The sequence below is a fragment of the Dipodomys merriami genome, unplaced genomic scaffold, assembly GCF_024711535.1.
Source record: "Dipodomys merriami isolate MVZ:Mamm:240054 unplaced genomic scaffold, mDipMer1.0.p SCAF_346, whole genome shotgun sequence".
Lineage (NCBI taxonomy): Eukaryota > Metazoa > Chordata > Mammalia > Rodentia > Heteromyidae > Dipodomys > Dipodomys merriami.
Genome location: NW_027205004.1, coordinates 1,075,425 through 1,096,088, shown reverse-complemented (window position 1 = coordinate 1,096,088; position 20,664 = coordinate 1,075,425). Strand labels below are relative to the sequence as shown.

The 20,664-nt window shown below is 38.4% G+C and overlaps 1 protein-coding gene across 1 annotated transcript in view; it reads left to right on the top strand.

The window, feature by feature from the left end:
- The window catches only part of LOC138803709 (destrin), a 29,403-nt gene that overhangs the window by 4,523 nt on the left and 4,216 nt on the right, over positions 1–20,664 (top strand). Inside the window, exon 2 of the mRNA XM_069987781.1 lies at positions 18,709–19,016. Coding sequence (XP_069843882.1) covers positions 18,709–19,016 — 308 coding nt within the window. The remainder of the gene's footprint in view (positions 1–18,708; positions 19,017–20,664) is intronic.

The window sequence follows — 20,664 nt, the reverse complement described above, 5'->3', positions numbered from 1 at the left end:
CTACTGAGTAGTAGTCTATTATGTGACTTAAATGCTATCCATTCCACTATTAATGACCATTGCACAGTTTTCCATTTGTTTACTTAAGCTATTTTTACAACAGGTTGTTTCTACGTAATACCTTACTATATACTACTTCCCTATGTGTATTTCTTCTTGTTTTATAACTATAAGTAGAAGCCTGGGTTGGAGGGCATGCATATATATTTTAGTCTCTGCTGATGTGTTTTGCTTTGCTTCCCATCATCTGTAGCTTCTCTCTCTCTCTCTCTCTCTCTCTCTCTCTCTCTCTCTCTCTCTCTCTCTAACTCTTTTTCTTTCTCTCGCTCTCCCTTCCTCCCTTTCTTTCTTTCTTTCTTTCTTTCTTCCTTCCTTCCTTCCTTTCTTCCTTCCTTTCTTTGTCAGTCGTGAGGCTTGAACTCTGGGCCTGGATGCTGTCCCTCAGCTCTTCAGCTCAAGGCTAGTGCTCTACCACTTGAGCCACAGTGCCACTTCCTGTTGTCTAGTGTTTTATTGGAGATAAGAGTCTCACGGACTTTCCTGTCTGGGCTGGCTTGAAACCGTGATTCTCAGATCTCAGCCTCCTGAGTAGCTAGGATTACAGGCGTAAGCCACCGGTGCCCGGCCCTTTTTTTTTTTTTTGATGAGGGGGCAAATCTAAAGTCTTATGGTAGATGTACCACTGAGCTATACCCCAGCCCACATCTTATGTTTTTATGTGCATTATACAGTGAATTTGACCTCATCTAAATCTTTTTTTTTTTTTTTGTCGGTCGTGGGGCTTGAACTCTGGGCCTGGGCGCTGTCCCTCAGCTCTCCAGCTCAAGGCAAGCGCTCTACCACTTGAGCTACAGCGCCACTTCCAGTTTTCTGGTGGTTGATTGGAGATAGTAGTCTCACGGTCTTTCCTGCCCGGGCTGGCTTTGAACCTCGATCCTCAGATCTCAGCCTCCTGAGTAGCTAGGATAACAGGCGTGAGCCACCAGCGCCCGGCTCATCTAAATCTTATATAGAGCTATTCAAGCATTTAAAAAATCAACAAGCAGGGGCTGGGAAGGTGGCTCAGTGGTAGAGCGCTTGCCTTGCATGCTTGAGGCCCTGGGTTCGATTCCTTAGCACCACATAAGCAAAAAGAAAAAAGCCGGAAGTGGCGCTGTGGCTCAAGTGGTAGAGTGCTAGCCTTGAGCTGAAGAGCTGAGGGACAGCGCCCAGGCCCAGAGTTCAGCCCCCACTACCGGACCCCCCCCCAAAAAAATCAACAAGTGAGGTGCTGGTGGCTCACGCCTATAATCCTTGCTACTCAGGAGGCTGAGATCTGAGAACTATGGTTCAAAGCCTGCCCAGGCAGGAAAGTCACTGAGTCTCTTATCTCTAATTACCAGAAAATTGGAAGTGGATCTGTGGCTCAAAGTGGTAGAGCACTAGCCTTGACCAAAAACCTCAGGGATAGCACCCAGGCCATGTGTTCAAGACCCATTGGTCAGAACCTTAGCCTACAGATTAATACCCCTTTCCTTTTAGAGTAAGATTCTTTCTAGGCCTCTTAAGCTGCTGCTAAGTCACAGAATTCAGTACTACAAATTCTAGTCAGCTGCCATTTTCAGGCTTCTGGTAATGGTAGATTGTAGGATGATTGATTCAAGATAGTTTTCGTAGCCAAGAGAGATTAGTCCTCTCTACTTTATACTCTTCCCTCTTTTTCCTAAGCTGTTCATCTAACCAAAACATTAAAAACAAACACATAGACCATAGGTGAGAACTCTACTTTCTGCTCAGATTTACTGTGAATTAAACAAAAATTCTCTGAGAGGTGCTGAGAAGGTGGCTTAGTGGTAGAGTGCTTGCCTTGCATGCATGAGGCCCTGGGTTCGATTCCTCAGCACCACATAAGCAGAAAAAGCCAGACGTGGTGCTGGCTCAAGTGGTAGAACGCTAGCCTTGAGCTGAAAAGCTGAGGGACAGCGCCCAAGCCCAGAGTTCAAGCCCCATGACCAAAAAAAAAAAAAAAAAAATCTCTGAGAAGAAAAAAAAATAAACATACAAAACAAGGCAAGTCTGACTTTTTTTTTTTTTTGAGTGCAAGGGCAGGGTTTCACTAAGTAGCTAGCCCTGGCTAGCCTTGAACACTTGATTCTCTTGCTTTAGTTTCCTGAATGCCAGGATTACAGGCATACATTCCCCATGCCCAACCTACTATTTATTATTGATAGGATTGTTTTAAATAAAATGGTGCTTAACAAAGGAATATTCCTGAACATTTGTGTTTTGTGCTGATAAAACTTTTCTTACAGAAACTTTTTTTTTAATGTCTGTCCTGAGGTTTGCACTCTGGGCTTGGGCGTTGGCCCGGAGCTCCTTTTGCTCAAGACTAGCATTCTGCCACTTGAGCCTTAGTACCACTTTTGGCTTTTTCTGTGATTTAGAGAAATAGAGTCTTACAGAGTTTCCTGTCCAGGCTGGCTTCAAACTGATCCTTAGATCTTAGCCTCCTGAGTAGCTAGAATTATAGGCATGAGCCAGTAGCATCTAGCTAGTAACATTTTTTTTTTTAGATGAAGCAAATCATACATGAAATAAAAAAAAAACTTTATGCATAGTTTTGTTTCAGTTTCACTTTTTATTTTTTTTGCCAGTCCTGGGACTTGAACTCAGGGCCTGGGCACTCTCCTTAAGCTCCTTTTTTTGCTCAAGGCTAGCATTCTACCACTTGAGCCACAATTCCACTCTAACCTTTTCTGTTTATATGGTACTGATGAATCGAACCCAGGGCTTCATGCATGCTAGACAAGCACTCTACTATTAACTCACCTTCCCAGCCATTGATTTTGCTTTTTGGAGCAACATTTTAGTTCCATGAATGTCTAGGCTTGATCTGGTCTTTTGTATATGTAAACTATGGACCATATTTTGAAAATAATACTGCATATACTAGTATGCACAATTTAATTGACTAAAGTATAATGTATGCAGGAATTAAACTCCATGGAGTAAATCTTTTGAAAAATTAGCAGTTTAATGAAATAAATATCAGGATCCTGAAATAAGATTGGTAGGGGTGAAAAGTAAGAAGGAAGGCGGATTAATTAATCTTAGCCACTCAGGAGGCTGAGATCTGAGGATCACGGTTCAAAGCCAGCCTGGGCAGGAAAGTCTGTGAAACTCATCTCCAATAAACCACCAGAAAACCGGAAGTGGTGCTGTGGCTCAGGTGGTAGAGAGTGCTTGCCTTGAGCAGAAGAGCTGAGGGACAGCGGCCAGGCCCAGAGTTCAAGCACCACTACCGACAAAAGAAAAACAAAAAAACAGGGAACACGTACAGCAAGAATACTCATTGTACTTACGTGATAAAGGAAGTAAGAAATGTGAAATGAGTCAGAGGGAAGGAACATTTAGGATGGAGGAGAATGATGGAAGGAGTAACGACCAAGAAGCACTAGACACTTAGATGGACATGTTAAATTGTAACCTCTTCTACAACCTTTTGAAGTTCAGAGGGGAAAAAAATGCCTAAAAAAACAAAATGTTAGTATGAGGCTCTCTGAGTTCAAACTCCAGTACCACCGAATGGATGAATGAATGAGTAAAAGATCGTTGAAGTACCTTAAACTGATTTCCATTGGGACATAATATTCCCCTCTAGATAGTCCATGAAAGTCATCGTTAGAATTTTCCCACATAAAACTTGTAATATTTTAACCACAACTCCCTCTGTCCCTGCCATGTTTCTCTGATGTTAGAAGCAACAAGTTTTCACTTCCAAGTAAAAATCTTTGTTATTTTTCTTAAAATTTTGAGAAAAGTACAGACTTAGAAAAAATAAACATTGAGTTCATTCATCCCAGTGATAACTTTGGACAAACTTGTTACATTCATCAGAATCTGCTGTGCAAGGTCTCTTGTTGAATTCAGTTGATTTCAGTCTATAGTGTTGTAGCTGACGGTGTAATGCTTATGTACTTATTTCATTCCATGATTTGTTTTACCATGTTAAAATTTAAGAATTTTAAAGTTTTAAAAATTTAAGTAATTTTTAAGAATTTTTAAACATTTAGGTCAAAGCAATGAAAAATTAAGCAACTAATCTAGTTGCAAATGTGGAATGGCTGAGAATTAGTTCTGTTGCAGTAAGACAATAGATGAGCACTTGAAAGATAGACTTCACCGCATACATAGGAGGGCCATTTGTCATTGTTTTGCTTTTGTTCAAGGCAAAGGAAGCCTCCTTATTACTTTATATGTTGCTTCTATATTTATCTTACTCAGAAAAGCAGAGATGAATTTGTTCCTATAATTGGTTATAAATATCAATCTTTTAAAATGTTCTTCAAAGTTTTGTTGTATTTTCATGTAATGATAGAACTAAAGCTAATTTGCAGGCAGGCAAATACAAGAAAGATTCCAATTTGCTATAGAGTGATTGAAGTCAATTGTTGAAGCTCAGAAGCTTCGAGGAATTCTCACATTGTTGAAGTTTTGTTATAAGAATGTTTGTCAAAAAAAAAAAGAATGTTTGTCATTGGAAATAAGAACTTCTGCTTTATTAAAAAAAATGTTACTATAGCAGTGTTGTCAAAGAGAAATAAAACATTATCTGTGTACTTTAAAAGGTTCTGAGCTGGGCACCGGTGGCTCACGCCTGTAATCCTAGCTACTGGAGGCTGGTTCAAAGCCAGCCCCAGCAGAAAAGTCTGTGAGACTCTTATCTCCAATTAACCACTAGAAAACCGGAAGTGGTGCTGTGGCTCCAGCAGTAGAGCGCTTGCCTTGAGCTGAAGAGCACAGGGATAGCACCAAGCCCAGAGTTCAAGCCCCACGACCGACCAAAAAAATAAAAGGTTCTGGTTGCTCCATTGAAAAGTAAAACATGAAATTTATTTAAATATACTTCAAATATTACATTAGCATTTAATCAATATTAAAAGCTTTTCATGATTTTTTCCTCAAAGTGATTGAAATTCATTTATACCTTAAACACAACTCAGATACTTAAGATTTTATTGGATATATTTGATCTAACTTTAGTGTAAAATTTACAGCTGAAAAAAATCCACATGTCTAACTTGTTCCAAATACTTAAAATTTCCAGTAATGGAATTCAGATTTAAAATTTTTATATTTGTTTAAAATACAGGTCCTCAGCTGCAATACTCATATTTATAGAACTCATTAAACTCAAAATGATTAGTGGTCAGTCAACTTATTGAATAAGCTTTATACATTGTGGATGATTGTTTTTTTCCATTTGTAATGGGGAGTTAGTATGGATACCAATACTTAATTCTCTACATTTCTGCACATGTCTAAGAGTAATAAGATAGTGTATGAATTTCTTCTGTAAGACTTAACCAAGGTATTTTGTGAAATTCTTGAATCTGCACATATCAGTAGTAGAATGCCTTTGTCATAGTAGTTCACACAGATGTTATTGAATGAACACTAATGAATAATGAGAGGGTTTTTTTTTTTTCTTTTCTCCTCCCTTCCTCCCCCCCCCTTTCTTTTTCTCTTTTTGTACTGGTCCTGGGTCTTGAACTTAGGGCCTGGACACTGTCCCTGAGCTCTCTTGTTCAAGGCTAGTGCTCTACCACTTTGAGGCACAGCTCCATTTCCAGTTTTTTCTAGTGGTTAATTGGAGATAAGAGTCTCAGACTTTTTCTGCCTGGGCTGGCTTTAAACCACAATCCTCAAATCTAAGACATCTGAGGAGGTAGGTTTACAGGTGTGAGCCACTGATGCCCAGCAAGAGTTTTCTTCATTATGACATAGGAACCTTCCCGTGTAAATGGATTTTTCTAATCTTCTACCATTCTCATACATTAAAAAAAAAAAAATACTGGGAATTGAGGTGTAAGTACTGCAATAATTAAGAGCTCCCCTTTATACACTACATAAGAATTTGTATACTACATAAGAATTGAGTCTTTCAGTAAAAATTCCTGGAGATGAAGCATGTATTGTTAAAGTGAACCTAGAATATGGAAACTCCTTAATCAGTGCTAGTCTTCCTTTTTATGCTCATTGAGGCATCTTGAGCCATAGAAAGCCACTTGCAGGACTAATAAGTGAAAGAAGTTAATGCTATCTTAGATAACTTTCAAATATTATTAGGCATTGTGTTACCTTGTTGCATTCAATTTTTATAGCACCTGGTGAGGGAGGTGTTATCATTCCCATTAAACCATACTGACAAGTGGCTAGGAATTTCACACACAGAAGAGCAAAATAGATGTAACAATGAAAATATAGTAGAAAACCTCACCAGATGAATAGATAAGCAAATGAGTACAGATAATCAAAACAACAGAGTGGCAGAATTACTAAATACTTTTTCACAATAACACTGAATCTTAATGGCTTTAGGTTTCAAGCAAAAAAGACAAATTGACGAACTGGATTTAAAAACAAGACTCAACTATTTGGTGTCTGCGGGGAACACATATCACTGACATACTCTAGCTTAAATGGAAAGAAAATGGCTTTGGAAGCATATGCAGCTCAAAAGCAAGCAGGGTGAAACAAAGGACAAAGGGGGAACCTTGGCAACAGCAATACTCACAAGACAATATGTTGGAAATGATCTGTACAACTTGCAGGGGGGCGGGATTGTGGGGAGGGAAAGAGGGGAGAATGAAAGAAGGGGTAACAAGTTAGACAAGAAATGTAATCATGGAAGTGCCGCTGTGGCTCAAGTGGTAGAGTGCTCACCCTGAGCTGAAGAGCTGAGGGATAGCAGCCAAGCCCAGAGTTCAAGCCCATGACCGATCCCCCCCCCCAAAAAAAAAATACATCAGGGCTGGGAAGGTGGCTCAGTGGTAGAGCGTTTGCCTTGCATGCCTGAGGCCCTGGGTTCGATTCCTCAGCACCACATAAGCAAAAAGAAAAAAGCCAGAAGTAGTGCTGTGGCTCAAGTGGTAGAGCGCTAGCCTTGAGCTGAAGAGCTGAGGGACAGCGCCCAGGCTCAGAGTTCAGGCCCCATGACCGGACCCCCCCCCCCCCAAAAAAGGAAAGAAATGTAATCACTACTTTATGTAACTGTAACCCCTCTGTACATCACCTTGCCGATAAATTCTTTTTATAATATGGGCGTAAAAAAGCTAGCAGACACTAGCCATGCTCATTTGACAGCCGACTTTAAACCAAAGTTAGAAGAGACAAAGAAGGTTACTTTGTATTGGTAAAGAGAAACAGTCCACAGGAAGATTTATCTATTGTAAGCATACACACCAAATGTCAATGCATCAAATTTCATAAAAGAAACATCACTGAACAAAAAAGCTCAGATAATCTCCAACACAATAGTGGGAGACTCACCTTTAAATAGGTCATCCAAAGGGAAAAAAATTCAAGTCATCTTCATAGGTCCTACTGACCAAATGGGTTAATAGCTACAGAATATTCCACATACAGCTGAAAAATACATATCTTCAGCAGTTCATTCAACTTTTTCCAATAGATCATATATTTCCAGAGTTAAAGTCTTAAATGTAAGGAAATTGAAATTCTCATGTTTTTCTTTCTTTCTTTTTTTGCCAGTCCTGTGTCTTGAATTCTGGGCCTGGGGCACTGTCCTTGAGCTCTTTTGTTCAAGGCTAGCACTCATATCACTTGAACCACAGTGCTACTTCAGGATTGTTCTGTGACTAATTGGAGCTAAATAAGTCTCAGACTCCTGCCTGGGCTGGCTTCAAACTGAGATTCTCAGATCTCAGCCTCCGGAGTAGCAAGGATTATAGGCATAAGCCACTGGGGACATCTGTTTTTCATGTTTTTTCAGACCACAGTGGAATATAACTGGAAATCAATTACACGAGAAACTGTGGAAAATATTCTAACACATGGAGACTGCGCTTTTGAACATGGAGTTGGACATAAAAGAAAGGAAGGGAAGCACAAAGACCAAAATAAAAACACAGCTTACTAGAATTTTTGGAAATAGCAGGACATGCTAAGAGGAAGCTTTATACCATCAGTACCTACATTAAAAAAAAAAAAAAACTTCAAATAATTAACCTAACAATGCATCTCAAGCTCTTAGAAAAGCAGGAAGCCAAACCTAAAAGCATAGACAGGGATAATAAGTATTAGAGGGAAATGAGCAATAGAAACTAAACAGTAAAAAGAATCAGTGAAAAGGCTGGGAATACGGCTTAGTGGTAGAGTACTTGCCTCTAGCATGCATGAATCCCACATAAACAGAAAAAGCCAGAAGTAGTGCTGGCTCAAGTGGTAGAGTGCTAGCTGTGAGCAAAAAAAAGTTCAGGGATGGAGCCCAGGTTATAAGTTCAAGTCCCAGGACTGGCAAAAAAAAAAAAAAAAAAGTGAAAGAAGTTGATTCTTTAACAGATAGAATAGATAAGCAAGACTGACAATTTTTTTGAACTTTTTAAAATTTAATTACATATTAAAAGCCCTAGAATAGTAAAAGATTGGATCAAATTTAGGGCCTGAAAAGCGAAGTTTTAGTCTTGGGGTGGCTGGAATCGAACCCAGGTCTCCGGCATGGTATACAAAAAGTCTACCATTGAGCCTTCAGCACTAACAATGAAACTGTCTTGTAGTAAAACGTATTCACCCTGTTAAGACTGACAAACTTGTCCAGTCTAACCAAAAGAAAAAGGAAAAGGAAGATGAATAGAAATAGAGATGAGAAAGAGGACAATCACAACAAATACCAAAGAAATCCAGGAGATTATCTGGAGTTCTTTAAAAAAAAACAATATTCTAATAGGAAGATCTTCTAAAGAAGTAAATTTCTAGGTCAATTGGTGTACTAAAATTGAACTAAAAGGATGTAAGCCACTTAAATATCTATAATAAGCAATGAGGTTCAAACATTAATAGCCTCCCAAACAGAGAAACTGATTTCTATACCTTTAAAGAATTAACATCAATGTTCCTCAAACTACTCCATAAATCAGCAAGGGAAGGAATAGTAACAAACTCTAAAGCTATTATTACTCAACTTGAAAACCAGATTAAGGACACAAAAACAGAAGGAGAAAATAACAGACCAATTTCCATGATGAACATGAATGCAAAGTTTACAACAAATTCAGCAAGCCCATTAGAAAGATTATACACCATGATGAAGTAGCTTTTATTTCATAGAAGCAAGGATGATTTAATGTATATAAATCAATAAAATTTAATAACATAAACAATATGGTAAAAATCTCATGATCCACTAGGCACTGGTAGCTCATGCCTATAATCCTAGCAACTCGGGAGGCTGAGATCTAAGGATCACAGTTCAAACCCAATCTGAGCAGGAAAGCCTGTGAGACTCTTATCTCCAGTTAACCACCAGAAAAACTGGAAATAGAACTGTGCCTCAAAGTGGTAGAGCACTAGCCTTGAGCAAAAGAGTAGAGGGACAGCACCCAGGCCCTGATTTAAAGCCACGTGACACTGCCCCCCCCCCAAAAAAAATCACATAATCTCAACAGATATGGAAAAGGCCTTTGACAAAATTCAACATTTCTTCATGTTAAAAGCTTTGAAGAAACCAGGTATAGCAGGAGTATATCTCAACATAATAAAAGCTATGACAGATCTATAGCCAACATCATATTAAATGGAGGGAAAACTGTAAGTCATTCCTCTACAATCTGAAACATAACAAGGGTTTCTATTCCTCTGCAGTGTAGTACTTGATAGAACAGTAAAGCAAAGGAAGGAAATAAAAGGGACTCAAATAGAGAAGAGAATTCAAATGAACTGTTTGCAGATTGTATGATCCTCTAAAGACACTAAAGATTCTACCAAAAAACACTTGGCAATGTGTAGTAGGAAATTATATTAATTTATAAGATTGATACATTTTTCATATACAACAGGCTGAAAAAGAATTCAGGAAAATGGCTCCATTCTGATTAGTCTCAGTGGGGGAAAAAGGAATAAACTAAGAAGGTGAAAGAAAACTAAACGAAAACTGAAACCTAAAAGAAAGAAAAGATACCAGAAACGGGGAAAACCTTCCATGTTTACGGATTTGAAGAACTAATGTGAAAATGGCTCTGCTACTGGAAGCAGTGTACAGATTCATTGTAATTTCATCAAAATCCCAATGTCATTATTGGCAGGAAAAGAAAAATCAATCCTAAATTTCATGAGGAAGCATAAAAAACCCAAATAGCAAAAATAATCCTGAGCCAAAAGAGCAACTCTGGAGGTATCACAGTATCAACACCACATTATTTTGCTGTCATAAAACAGTATGGTAAGGGTACTGAAACAGATTACCAATGGAACAGAATAGAGAACTCAGATACAAACCTAGATAGCTACGGCCATCTGATTTTTTTTTTTTAATAAAAGCGCCAGAAAATAATATGGTCTCTTTAACATTGTTGTTGAGAAAACTAGAAGATTGAAACCCTGTAGAAGATTGAATCTGGACCTTGTCTTTCATCCTGTGTAGAAATTTATTCCAAATAGAACAAATAATATAAATCCAGAAACTTTGAAACTGCTAGAAGCAAACATAATGAAAACCCTAGAAAAATATAGGAATAACTAACACTTTTCCAAATATAGAACCCTAATTGCTAAGAAAATAAGAACAAGAACTTAAAAATGTGATGACGTAAGATTTAGTCTTCACAGTAAAAGAAATAATTGCCAGAATCAAAGGGAAACTAAAGTGTGAGAGCTTTGCCAGTTATTCCTTGGATAAAGGGTTATTACTAAAATTTATAAGAGGGCTGGGAAGGTAGCTCACTGGTAGAGTGCTTGTCTGGCATACCTGAGGCCCTGGGTTCGATTCCTCAGCACCACATAAGCAGAAAAAGCTGGAAGTGGTGCTGTGGCTCAAGTGGTAGAGCACTAACTAGCCTCCAGCTGAAGAGTTGAGGGACAGAGCCCAGGCCCAGAGTTCAGGCTCCACAACTGACCAAAAAAAAAAAAAAAAAAAAGTAAGAAACTCCAAAAGTTAACCACCAACAGAATAAATGGCTAATAAATGGAGAAATGATTGGAAGAGTTTTCAAAAGTGCAAATGGCTAAGAAATAGAATATTCAACTTCCTTACCACAAAGGAGACACAAGTCAAAATGACACAGATTTTTTTTAGCAAGAATGCTGGGAACAAGAAACCCTTATACACACTGTTGGGTGAACATAAATTAATGAAGCTATTATAAAAATCAGTATGGAAGTTCTTACAAACAACTCTGGCTGGATGCCGGTGCCTCATGCCTGTAATCCTAGCTACTCAGGAGGTTGAGATCTGAGGATCACAGTTCAAAGCCAGCCTGGAAAAAAAGTCCATTCTTATCTCCAATTAACTACCAGGAAAACTGGAAGTGGTGCTGAGGCTCAAGTGGTAGAGTACTAGCCTTGAGGTGAAGCGCCCAGGGATAGCACCCAGGCCCAGAGTTCAAGGCCTACAACCAAAAAAACAACTCTAATGTTCTTGCTATACCACTCTTATACCTATATCAAAAGGAAACTCAACAATACAGGAAACCTGTACACCCATTTTTACAGCTGTCTTGTTCACAATATTAAAAATAGGGAATTGGCCTAGGTGTTCAGTGAGTGAATAAAGTGTGTTGTGTATGTATACACAAGGGACTATGATACAGCCATAAAGAAGAACAAAATTATGCATAAGCAGATAGAACTATTTAGCAAAGTAGACCCTATAAAGAATGACAAATACAGACTGCTTGTTCTCATACACATAACCGAGTCCTTAAAAATGAATGACGGGCCAGGCGCTGGTGGCTCACACCTGTTATCCTAACTACTCAAGAGGCTGAGATCTTGAGGATCACGGTTCAAAGCCAGCCCAGGCAGGAAAGTCCATGAGACTCTTATCTCCAATAAACCACTAGAAAACTGGAAGTGGTGCTGTGGCTGAAGCGGTAGAGCGCTCACCCTGAAGAACACAGGGACAGCGCCCAGAATGACAGGTTTGCCAATAAGAATGGGGAAGATGAAGATGAAATAGGGACGAATATGCTCAAAGTGTTTTTTACACATGTATGAAAATGAACAAAACCTGCTGAAATTATTTTTAAAAAGGAGGGAGAGGGATGAGTTTGTGATTAAATTGTACATTTGAATGGAAATAACACAATGAAACTCTAATGTGCTTTAAAAAAGAAAAACGGGCTGGGAAGGTGGCTCAGTGGTAGAGTGCTTGCCTTGCATGCCTGAGGCCCTGGGTTCGATCCCTCAGCACCACATAAACAAAAAGAAAAAACGCTGTGACTGAAGTGGTAGAGCGCTAGCCTTGAACTGAAGAGCTGAGGGACAGTGCCCAGGCCCAGAGTTCAGGCCCCACAACCGAACCCCCAAAAAAAAAAAAAGAAAAACTATAAGGAAATAACCAGCTGATTCCAATTCTATCAGCTCTTAAAAAATGACATACTGGCATAGATAAGAAATTGGAAAACTTGGAAGTGGCGCTGTGACTCAAGCGGTAGAGCGCTTGCCTTGAGCTGAAGGGCTCAGGGACAGTGCCCAAGCCGAGTTCAAGCCCCATGACTGACCCAAAAAAAAAAAAAGTTGCAAAGCACTATATATAATATAAACCTTTAAAAAAATTGCAGAACAGCACATTTCATATAGACATCTGTATACATAATTAAAGAAATTGGGAAACTTAGAAAAGATAAAAGTCACTTTTATTTCCATGTAAGACATAAAGTTGTAAGTTTCTTTTTCTCCAGGTCATTTTGATAGAATTTTGATTATACCATGCATATAGTCATTTGAAGTTAATTGTCAATATTCTGTTTATATTATTAACAACTTGCCATAAATATGGTTTTAACAGCAGCACCAGAAGTTTTTCTGTGGTCATACAAAAGCTTACTTTCCAACCCCCCCTTTCCAAATTTACTTGAATTTTTTATTTCAAATAATCAGTCTACTGACTTTATTAGTTTTAACAGTTGTTTGACAGTCTAGGTTTTTCCATATCATCTTTTTTTTTTTTTTTTTTTTTTTTTTTTTACCAAGATAGTTTGAGTTCTTCCTTTCATATTCTGTCTCTCTTGTCTCATCTCTCTCCTTTCTCTCTCACTGGTTCTGGGGCTTGAACTCTGGGTGTCGTACTCTTGCTTAGCTATTTCATTTAAAGGTTCTGTTCTATCACTTGAGCCAAGACTCTGTCTCTGGCTTTTTGCTGTTTAATTGGAGAGCAAATAAAGTCTCTGATTTGTCTGGTGAGGCTGGCTTTAAACCAAGATCCTCAGATCTCAGCTCCTGTATAGCTAGGATTACAGGTATGAGCCAACCTGACAATTTTTTTTCTTGCTTTAATCCTCTAAGACTTCAAACCATGCTGAATAAAAGTAGTGAGAGAAAATGTCTTCTACTTGTTCCTGATTTTAGAGGGTGTTGACTGTCAGTTTGTCAATATAGTCTTTTGTTTGGAAGGGGGGCAGAGGGGGTAAGGAGGGGGGTAGAAGGGTTGTGGGGCTTGAACTCTGGGTGTGGGAACTGTCCCTGAGCTCTTCAACTCAAGGCAAGCACTCTAGCACTTGAGCCACAGCACCACTTCCAGTTTTCTCGTGGTTAATTGGAGACAAGAGCCTTACAAGCTTTCCTTCCCTGCTGACTTCAAACCACAATCTTCAGATCTCAGCCTCCTGAGTAGCTAGCATTACAGGCAGAGCCACCAGCGTCCAGCTTACTTTTACTTTGAGCTTTTTGATGGTTAATTGGAGATGAGTCTCACAGACTTAACTGCCTTATCTGTGAGCCTTTTGAGGTACTTTGAATTTAGTTTCCTAGTGTTTGAATGAGAACTTTTATGTTTAAGATCATCAAGGGCATTAATCTTAACCTGTTTCTTTTTTTCTTTCTTTTTTGCTCCTATCAAGGTAATGCTGGCATATCATAGAATATTTGGAAGAATCAGAGAAGTATATTTTGGTTCTTCATGAAGGATATGCAAAAAAATATAAATATAAAACTTTTCTTTTTCAAATATTAGCAAATCTTCGATATTTTTTTTTTTTGCCAGTTATGGGGTTCTGGGTGCCACTGTCCCAGTGCTCAAGCTAGAGCTCTACTAGTTGAGCCACAGTGCCACTTCTATTTTTTTCATATGTATTAATGTAAAAATATTGTACAGAGAGGTTACAGTTACATGAGTACATTTCCCATCGAGCATTGTTACCTCCTCCTTTGTTTTTCCCCTACCATCCCTTCCCTCCCCAATTTCTCCCCCCTCCCCCAACATAGTGTCTTAAACATCTCATTGTTACAATGGGTCAACCTGTATCCTTTTTATTTTAATTTTAATTTTTTTGACGGTCATGGGGCCTGAACTTGGGGCCTGGGCGCTGTTCCTCAGCTCTTTAGCTCAAGGCTAGCATTCCACCACTTGAGTCATAGTGCCACTTCCGGCTTTTTGTGCTTATGTGGTGCTGAGGAATGGAACCCAGGGCCTCATGTGTGCAAGGCAAGCACTCCATCACTGAGCTATTTTCCCAGCCCCTGTTTCCTTATGTAAACATTTTGTTATATCCCTTCCCCTCCCCAAATTATAAAAATGTATATACAAGATGCAGGATACTGGTTTTTGAGTGGTTAATTGGAGATAAGACTCTCATGGGGACTTTTCTGCCCGGGCTAGCTTGGAACCATAGTACTCAGATCTCCGCCTCCTGAGTAGCTAGGATTATAGGCATGAGTCACCAGTGCCCAGCACTCAGTATTCTTTTTATCTTGTGTAAAAGTACTCATAGATACATCTTACCAAATAATGCCTTTTTAATTTTTCAATTGCAGTGTCAAGTGGCCATTTAACAAAGCTATGGATTATAGAATTACTTAAATATGTGATTAATATGTCTCTTAATATGTATAGGTCTCTGTTACAGCATTTATCCAGAAATCATGTGATATTCATATATTTGACATTAAAAATAATATGTATCCATGATTTTATAACATAATCTAGGTATTACATTTTTATTAAGTAAACAATTGGTAGCTTTAGTTCTTGGAAGATGGAGGTTTGGATGTTTGTTGAGCAGCAGATTGATAAACTTTGGAAGAGGATTGGGGATACAGCTCAAAGGTGGAGTACTTGCCTAGCATGTACAGGACCCTCGGTTTATCTCTTAACACTGCAAAAAAAAAAGTTCTTGCTCTTAAAAATAGCTCTCAACAGTATTATGTTAGAAATATATTTTGTGTTAGTAAATAAGAATATTTAAATTAGAGAGGGTAACTGGAGGGCCTGCTTAGAGGAGGTGATGTCTAGCTGAAAGGTGACCATTTGAAGAGGAGGGAAGTAAGATGTCACAGGAATATGACATATTCAGGGAATCTTAGAATTTTGTGTGATTGGAAAAGGAGTGCATGCCAAAGAAAAAGAAATGTAAAAGGAGGCTAGAGAAGTAAGCATAAAGAGCTTTATCCTGTGACAAGGGAATTGGGTTTAATTCTGAAGAAGACTAAAACCCTTGAATGAAAACAGCAGTGGCAATGTGCTTACCATCCCTTGGTTGCTTTTCCCCTCCACTACCATTTTTGTATGTCTCTCTCTCTCCTCTGTCTTAGAAAGTGAGGAATTTTCTTTGTAAGGTTTATAAAAGTCCTTATTCTATATGTAAACATGTACAAGGTCAAATACACATGTACACGAACAACTAAAGTATAGTATATGCAGGAAAGAATTCCAGTGGTGTAATTCTTTTTTCTTTTCTTTTCTTTTCTTTTCTTTTTTTTCCCCCCAGTCCTGGGGCTTGAGCTCAGGCCTAGGCACTGTCCCTGAGTTTCTTTTTTGCTCAAGGCTAGCACTCTACCAGAGTGAGCCACAGCACCACTTCTGGCTTTTTCTTTCTGTTCATGTGGTACTGAGGAATCAAACCCAGGGCTTCATGCCTGTAGGCAAGCACTCTACCACCGAGCCACCTTCCAGCCCCCAGTGGTGTAATTCTTTCGAGCAACTAACTTACAGTTTAGCAAAAAGAATATTAGGAAGCTGGTACTTGAGGTATATGGAGGGGTGAGGTATGAAGAGAGGAAGGTTGGCAGAATACAGTCATAATATTCAATGTACATGTGTGAAAATGTAGAACTAGGAAAATTGAGGGGGGAGGGTGGGATTGGGAGAGATGGAGGAAAGTGATGAAAAGAGATGACAATGATCAAACTTCATTATACTTAGATGGACATGTTGAATTGTAATCCATTTGTACAACTAAAGATAAAATCACAGTAGTTGAAAAAAAACTGCCTTCTTGTCTCTACCCTCCCTTTCTCACTTCTTGCCTGTCACACGGGATAAGCAAATCTTATAAGGATTGTCTTTTATATATTCTGAGTAAGATTTGCAAATGGACTTTATTATATACAGTTTACTTTGTTGGAATAGTTTCTTTTCCCCACTTATTAAAACAATAAATAAGTTTCTTCATGAGTTTTTACCCCCTCCTTTTGGAAGGGGGAGCAGTGATTCATAGAGTTTTACTTAAGGTTTAACTGAGTTTTAGTGGGAGTTGAATGTTCATATATAACAATAGGGTTGCTATTTGGTCTGCATAAGCCATCCTCTCAAGAATGTTATTTGTACTTTGTAGAGAGTGAGAACTTTTACAACTGGAAATTGGTAAATTTAAGGCTATTCGTCCTTTAAAAGATTTTTTTCAGAGTAAATGTATTAAGGCAGAGAGCTAGCTTGGAATATTTTCTAGATCCCTGGTAGTAACAGCAAATTGGAATGCAGGGCTCCCTCTGTGATGGCAGCTGGAGGGGAGCAGAAGGCTCCTCTTCAGCTGGTTGTGCTCCTGCAGGCCAACAGCTTGCCTAGCAGAGAGGGAACTTGGATTCAGCTCTGCCACACACCTTAAGCAAGATATGATCTGTAAAACTATATTGCAGTACCTTTGCACATTTTTAATTTATCAGAGCAATTGAATATTTGCTGTGTGCTTGCTTGAGACTTGTATATGGGGAAGGGACAGATTTAGGATTAACCCTAGTGACTCACCCAGAGGCTGCACATTTCTTCATGGTGGATTTTTATGTATGCCTACAAGCAACAGAAGTACCTAAGATAATGGTTAAGAGGTAGTGTCATTGACTCTTAAAATGTTAAGAAGGCTGTGATCTTTCTTCTGTGCAAATATTAGCTGTTTAGGCCACTAATATAGTCAAGGGAATAACAAAGAAATATGTATAGTTTATATTTCTTCTCAACCCAACAAAGTTGTTTTGAGTATCAGTTTAATTTGTGTAGTTCTTTAACCCAAATAATTTTAATAAAAATTAGAGTTGAAGAAGCTCTAACAAGATGATAAGTAAATCTTTGTTTTCTTTTTTTTTTTTTTTGCCAGTCCTGGGCTTGAACTCAGGGCCTGACACTGTCCCTGAGCTTCTTTTTGCTAGTACTCTACCAGTTGAGCTACAGTACCACTTCCTGGCCTTTTCTGTTCATGTGCTACTAGGGAATTGAACTCAGGGATTCATGCATGCTAGGCAAGCTAAGCCACATTCCCAGCCTAAATCTTTGTTTTCTGAATGGTACCCTTGCTCTTTGCACTTAGGTGCCTGACGTGTGTGGTCTAAATCTTCTCGAATTAACAGTATAATTTCCATTTTACTATTGTTAAAGCTAAGGTTACAGAAGTTAGTTGGAACATGACAAGTTGCCAGCTTTGGATATGTCTGATTTACCTTGTAGTATGTTCTCTCTGTTACTAAAAATGTGGTTTAGAGTCAAATGTTTCAAGTTTAGTTTCTGAGGAAGAGAAGATAGCCAAGTTAAATCACCTGGATCTTATTGTGAATGAAGACTCCCATCTTTCCAATCACGGTCTCCACAATTACAGAGCTCTCTTCATATATCTGAGTACTCTTCATTGAACTATTAAAATAAATAGGAATATACTACTGAAGTAATGAAAGCAAAAGGTTTAATAGGAGAATGTTTTGTGGTTTTGTTTTTGTTTTTGGATGATCATGGGGCTTGAACTCTGGGCCTGGGCTCGTTCCCTCAGCTCTTCAGCTTAAAGCTAGCACTCTACCCCTTGAGCCACAGGGCCACTTCGTTTTCTGGTAGTTTATTGGAGATAAAGAGTCTTCCGGACTTTTCCTGCTTAGGCTGGCTTTGAACCTCGATCATCAGATCTCAGCCTCCTGAGTAGCTAGGATTATAGGCATGAGCCACTGGCACCCAGCTTGGAGAATGATTTTTTTTTTTTTAAATTAGCTTACATTAGTTGTATGGGTGGATTTCATTGTTACATTTCCACTCACATTTCCAGTGTCACTATCACCCCCTCTTATCACTCTCCTTGTCCCCTTATACCTCCCCCCCCACAAATTCCAATAGCTTCATTTAAAAATTTTCATATTAGCCCATAAATGAAAATTTAATAGTGACTAATAGATTGCTGAATATTAATCACCAAGTTTTTAATATATCAAGAGCCCTTCAATTCTTTTTTGGTTAGAAAAAGAGATGTTATGGAGATGGATTTTTTTCCAACTGTCTATTGTGTATTACAAAAGGAATATACTTATATATTCTTAGAGCCCCAGTGAGGGCTGTTTCCCCTAAATCTTATATGGTATGGTGAGGAGTGACTTATACAGTATATGTAAGCTTTAAAAATAGTTTAGTTTTCTTATCTGGTGGTATGGAAAATTTTTAATATTTGCCAATCTGTAGCCACAAATGCAGCAGTCTTATATTTGGCATGCTAAAATCTGTTTCATACATTTCTTTTCTCATCATAGGCCTCTGGAGTGCAAGTTGCTGATGAAGTGTGTCGCATTTTCTATGACATGAAAGTTAGAAAATGCTCCACACCAGAAGAAATTAAGAAAAGGAAGAAGGCTGTCATTTTTTGTCTCAGTGCAGACAAAAAGTGCATCATTGTTGAAGAAGGCAAAGAAATTTTGGTTGGAGATGTTGGTGTTACCATAACCGATCCTTTCAAGCATTTTGTGGGAATGCTTCCTGAAAAAGATTGTCGTTATGCTTTGTATGATGCAAGCTTTGAAACCAAGGAATCTAGAAAAGAAGAATTGATGTTCTTTTTGTGGTAAGTGTTTAGAAGTATTGGGTCTCTGTAAATTTGAGCATTAATTTCCTAATGTCAGCACTTGGAGAACAGTCTAAGACAAAAGTAGTGCTTCAGGCTGTTTGCAGTCATCATTTAATTTTTATTTATTTATTTATTTATATTGTGAAAATACTGTACAGAGGGGTTACAATTACATGGGCAAGATAATGAGTACATTTCTTATCAAGCATTGTAGCCTCCTCCTTTGTTTCCCCTTCCCATCCCTTTAATTTTTATTTATAAGATTTCATAAGGTTTTAGCTGAATTTATGTTTGTGGGACTTGCTTGAATTCTGGTGCCACATTCCTTGATATGACCATACCCCTAAAGTTAGAATATTCTGTAGCTTCCAAGGGAAAGGGGAAATGTGTTGGGGTATGTGAGGTAGGTCTAGGGAAAGGTTCTTAGAATGCAAGCCTCCATGGGAAGGACAAAGAATTGAGATTTAAAGGAAACCTTAGATCACACCTCAGTTCTATTTTAACAAGCTTTTTCTGTACTTGTTTAACCCAAGGTATTGTAAGGAATGCAAGTAGGGGGTCAAGTTAATATGGATTGGGGCAGCTCCATTGAAATTGGTATGTAAAGGTAATAGTTGGTAAGACAAAATTAGAAGAATTTGGGTTTTGAATGAAGGTGCGTTTATTAAACTTTATTTCTACTGTGTATTAGTATTACTAGGGTTTGGGGAAATGAAAAGTGCTTGTAATGAGCAGTGAAGTACCTGCTCGTGTGCGATTGTAGCTGAGGCAGGCATGCCAGCTATAAATCCAACTTTTAAGCTGGTAGTTCCTTTATTTGCACTTAGAGTTTCTGTATTTTTTCCACTATGAAAATTAAATTTTCTTATTAACATACATTTTGAAAATAAAAATAGAAGAAAAGGAAATTTAGTACAAATGCAGTGACTTAGTTTGCACTATTAACTTACTTTATGAAGATATAAAACTTTATTGTAGATGTTTCCATAACAAGTTCTTTCCACAGTTCAAAGAGTAGTTCCTCAGTATTTTAGCAATGTAGTTGAGTAAAATCAGAACAGCCAATGTTTTTTCATGTCCCTGATGGTAAAAGGAGAACGTATCCACTTAACTTTTAGATCAAACATCTACTAGTCCTGAGGTGTAGTTATGGTTTTACCCACTAAATCTTAGGATTGAGAGGAAGCAGCATCCAAACAGACTAGGTAGTTCAGTGTCCTGGAAATGGAGACTTCATTATACTTGATTCTGGCAGTGTGATATGCAGCCAGTCCTGGGGCCTGCTGGTAAAAAAGGGAAAGAAAACATTACTGTCTAAGCATCTAAGCAGGGTGAGCTTTCCTGTTCACGGTTAATTGTTGGTTTCCGTGTTGCTGGTTGAGAGTGCTGTGTGAAACAGGCACTGTGCTTGGCCTGTGCTTCCATTCCTGAGAGAAGGCACTCAAGTATTGTATATACAAGATAATGGGGATACTGACAAGCAGGGTATAATTATTACCAAGTTGTTATTTAGCCAAAACAGAAAAAAATATCTTGAAAGTTGTATTTAGGATCATGAAGTCACAAATACGGCTTTAATCATAGGTTTTGACTCCTGACTTGACATTGAACATCTGTTATATTAAACTAAGATGGGAACAAGTGT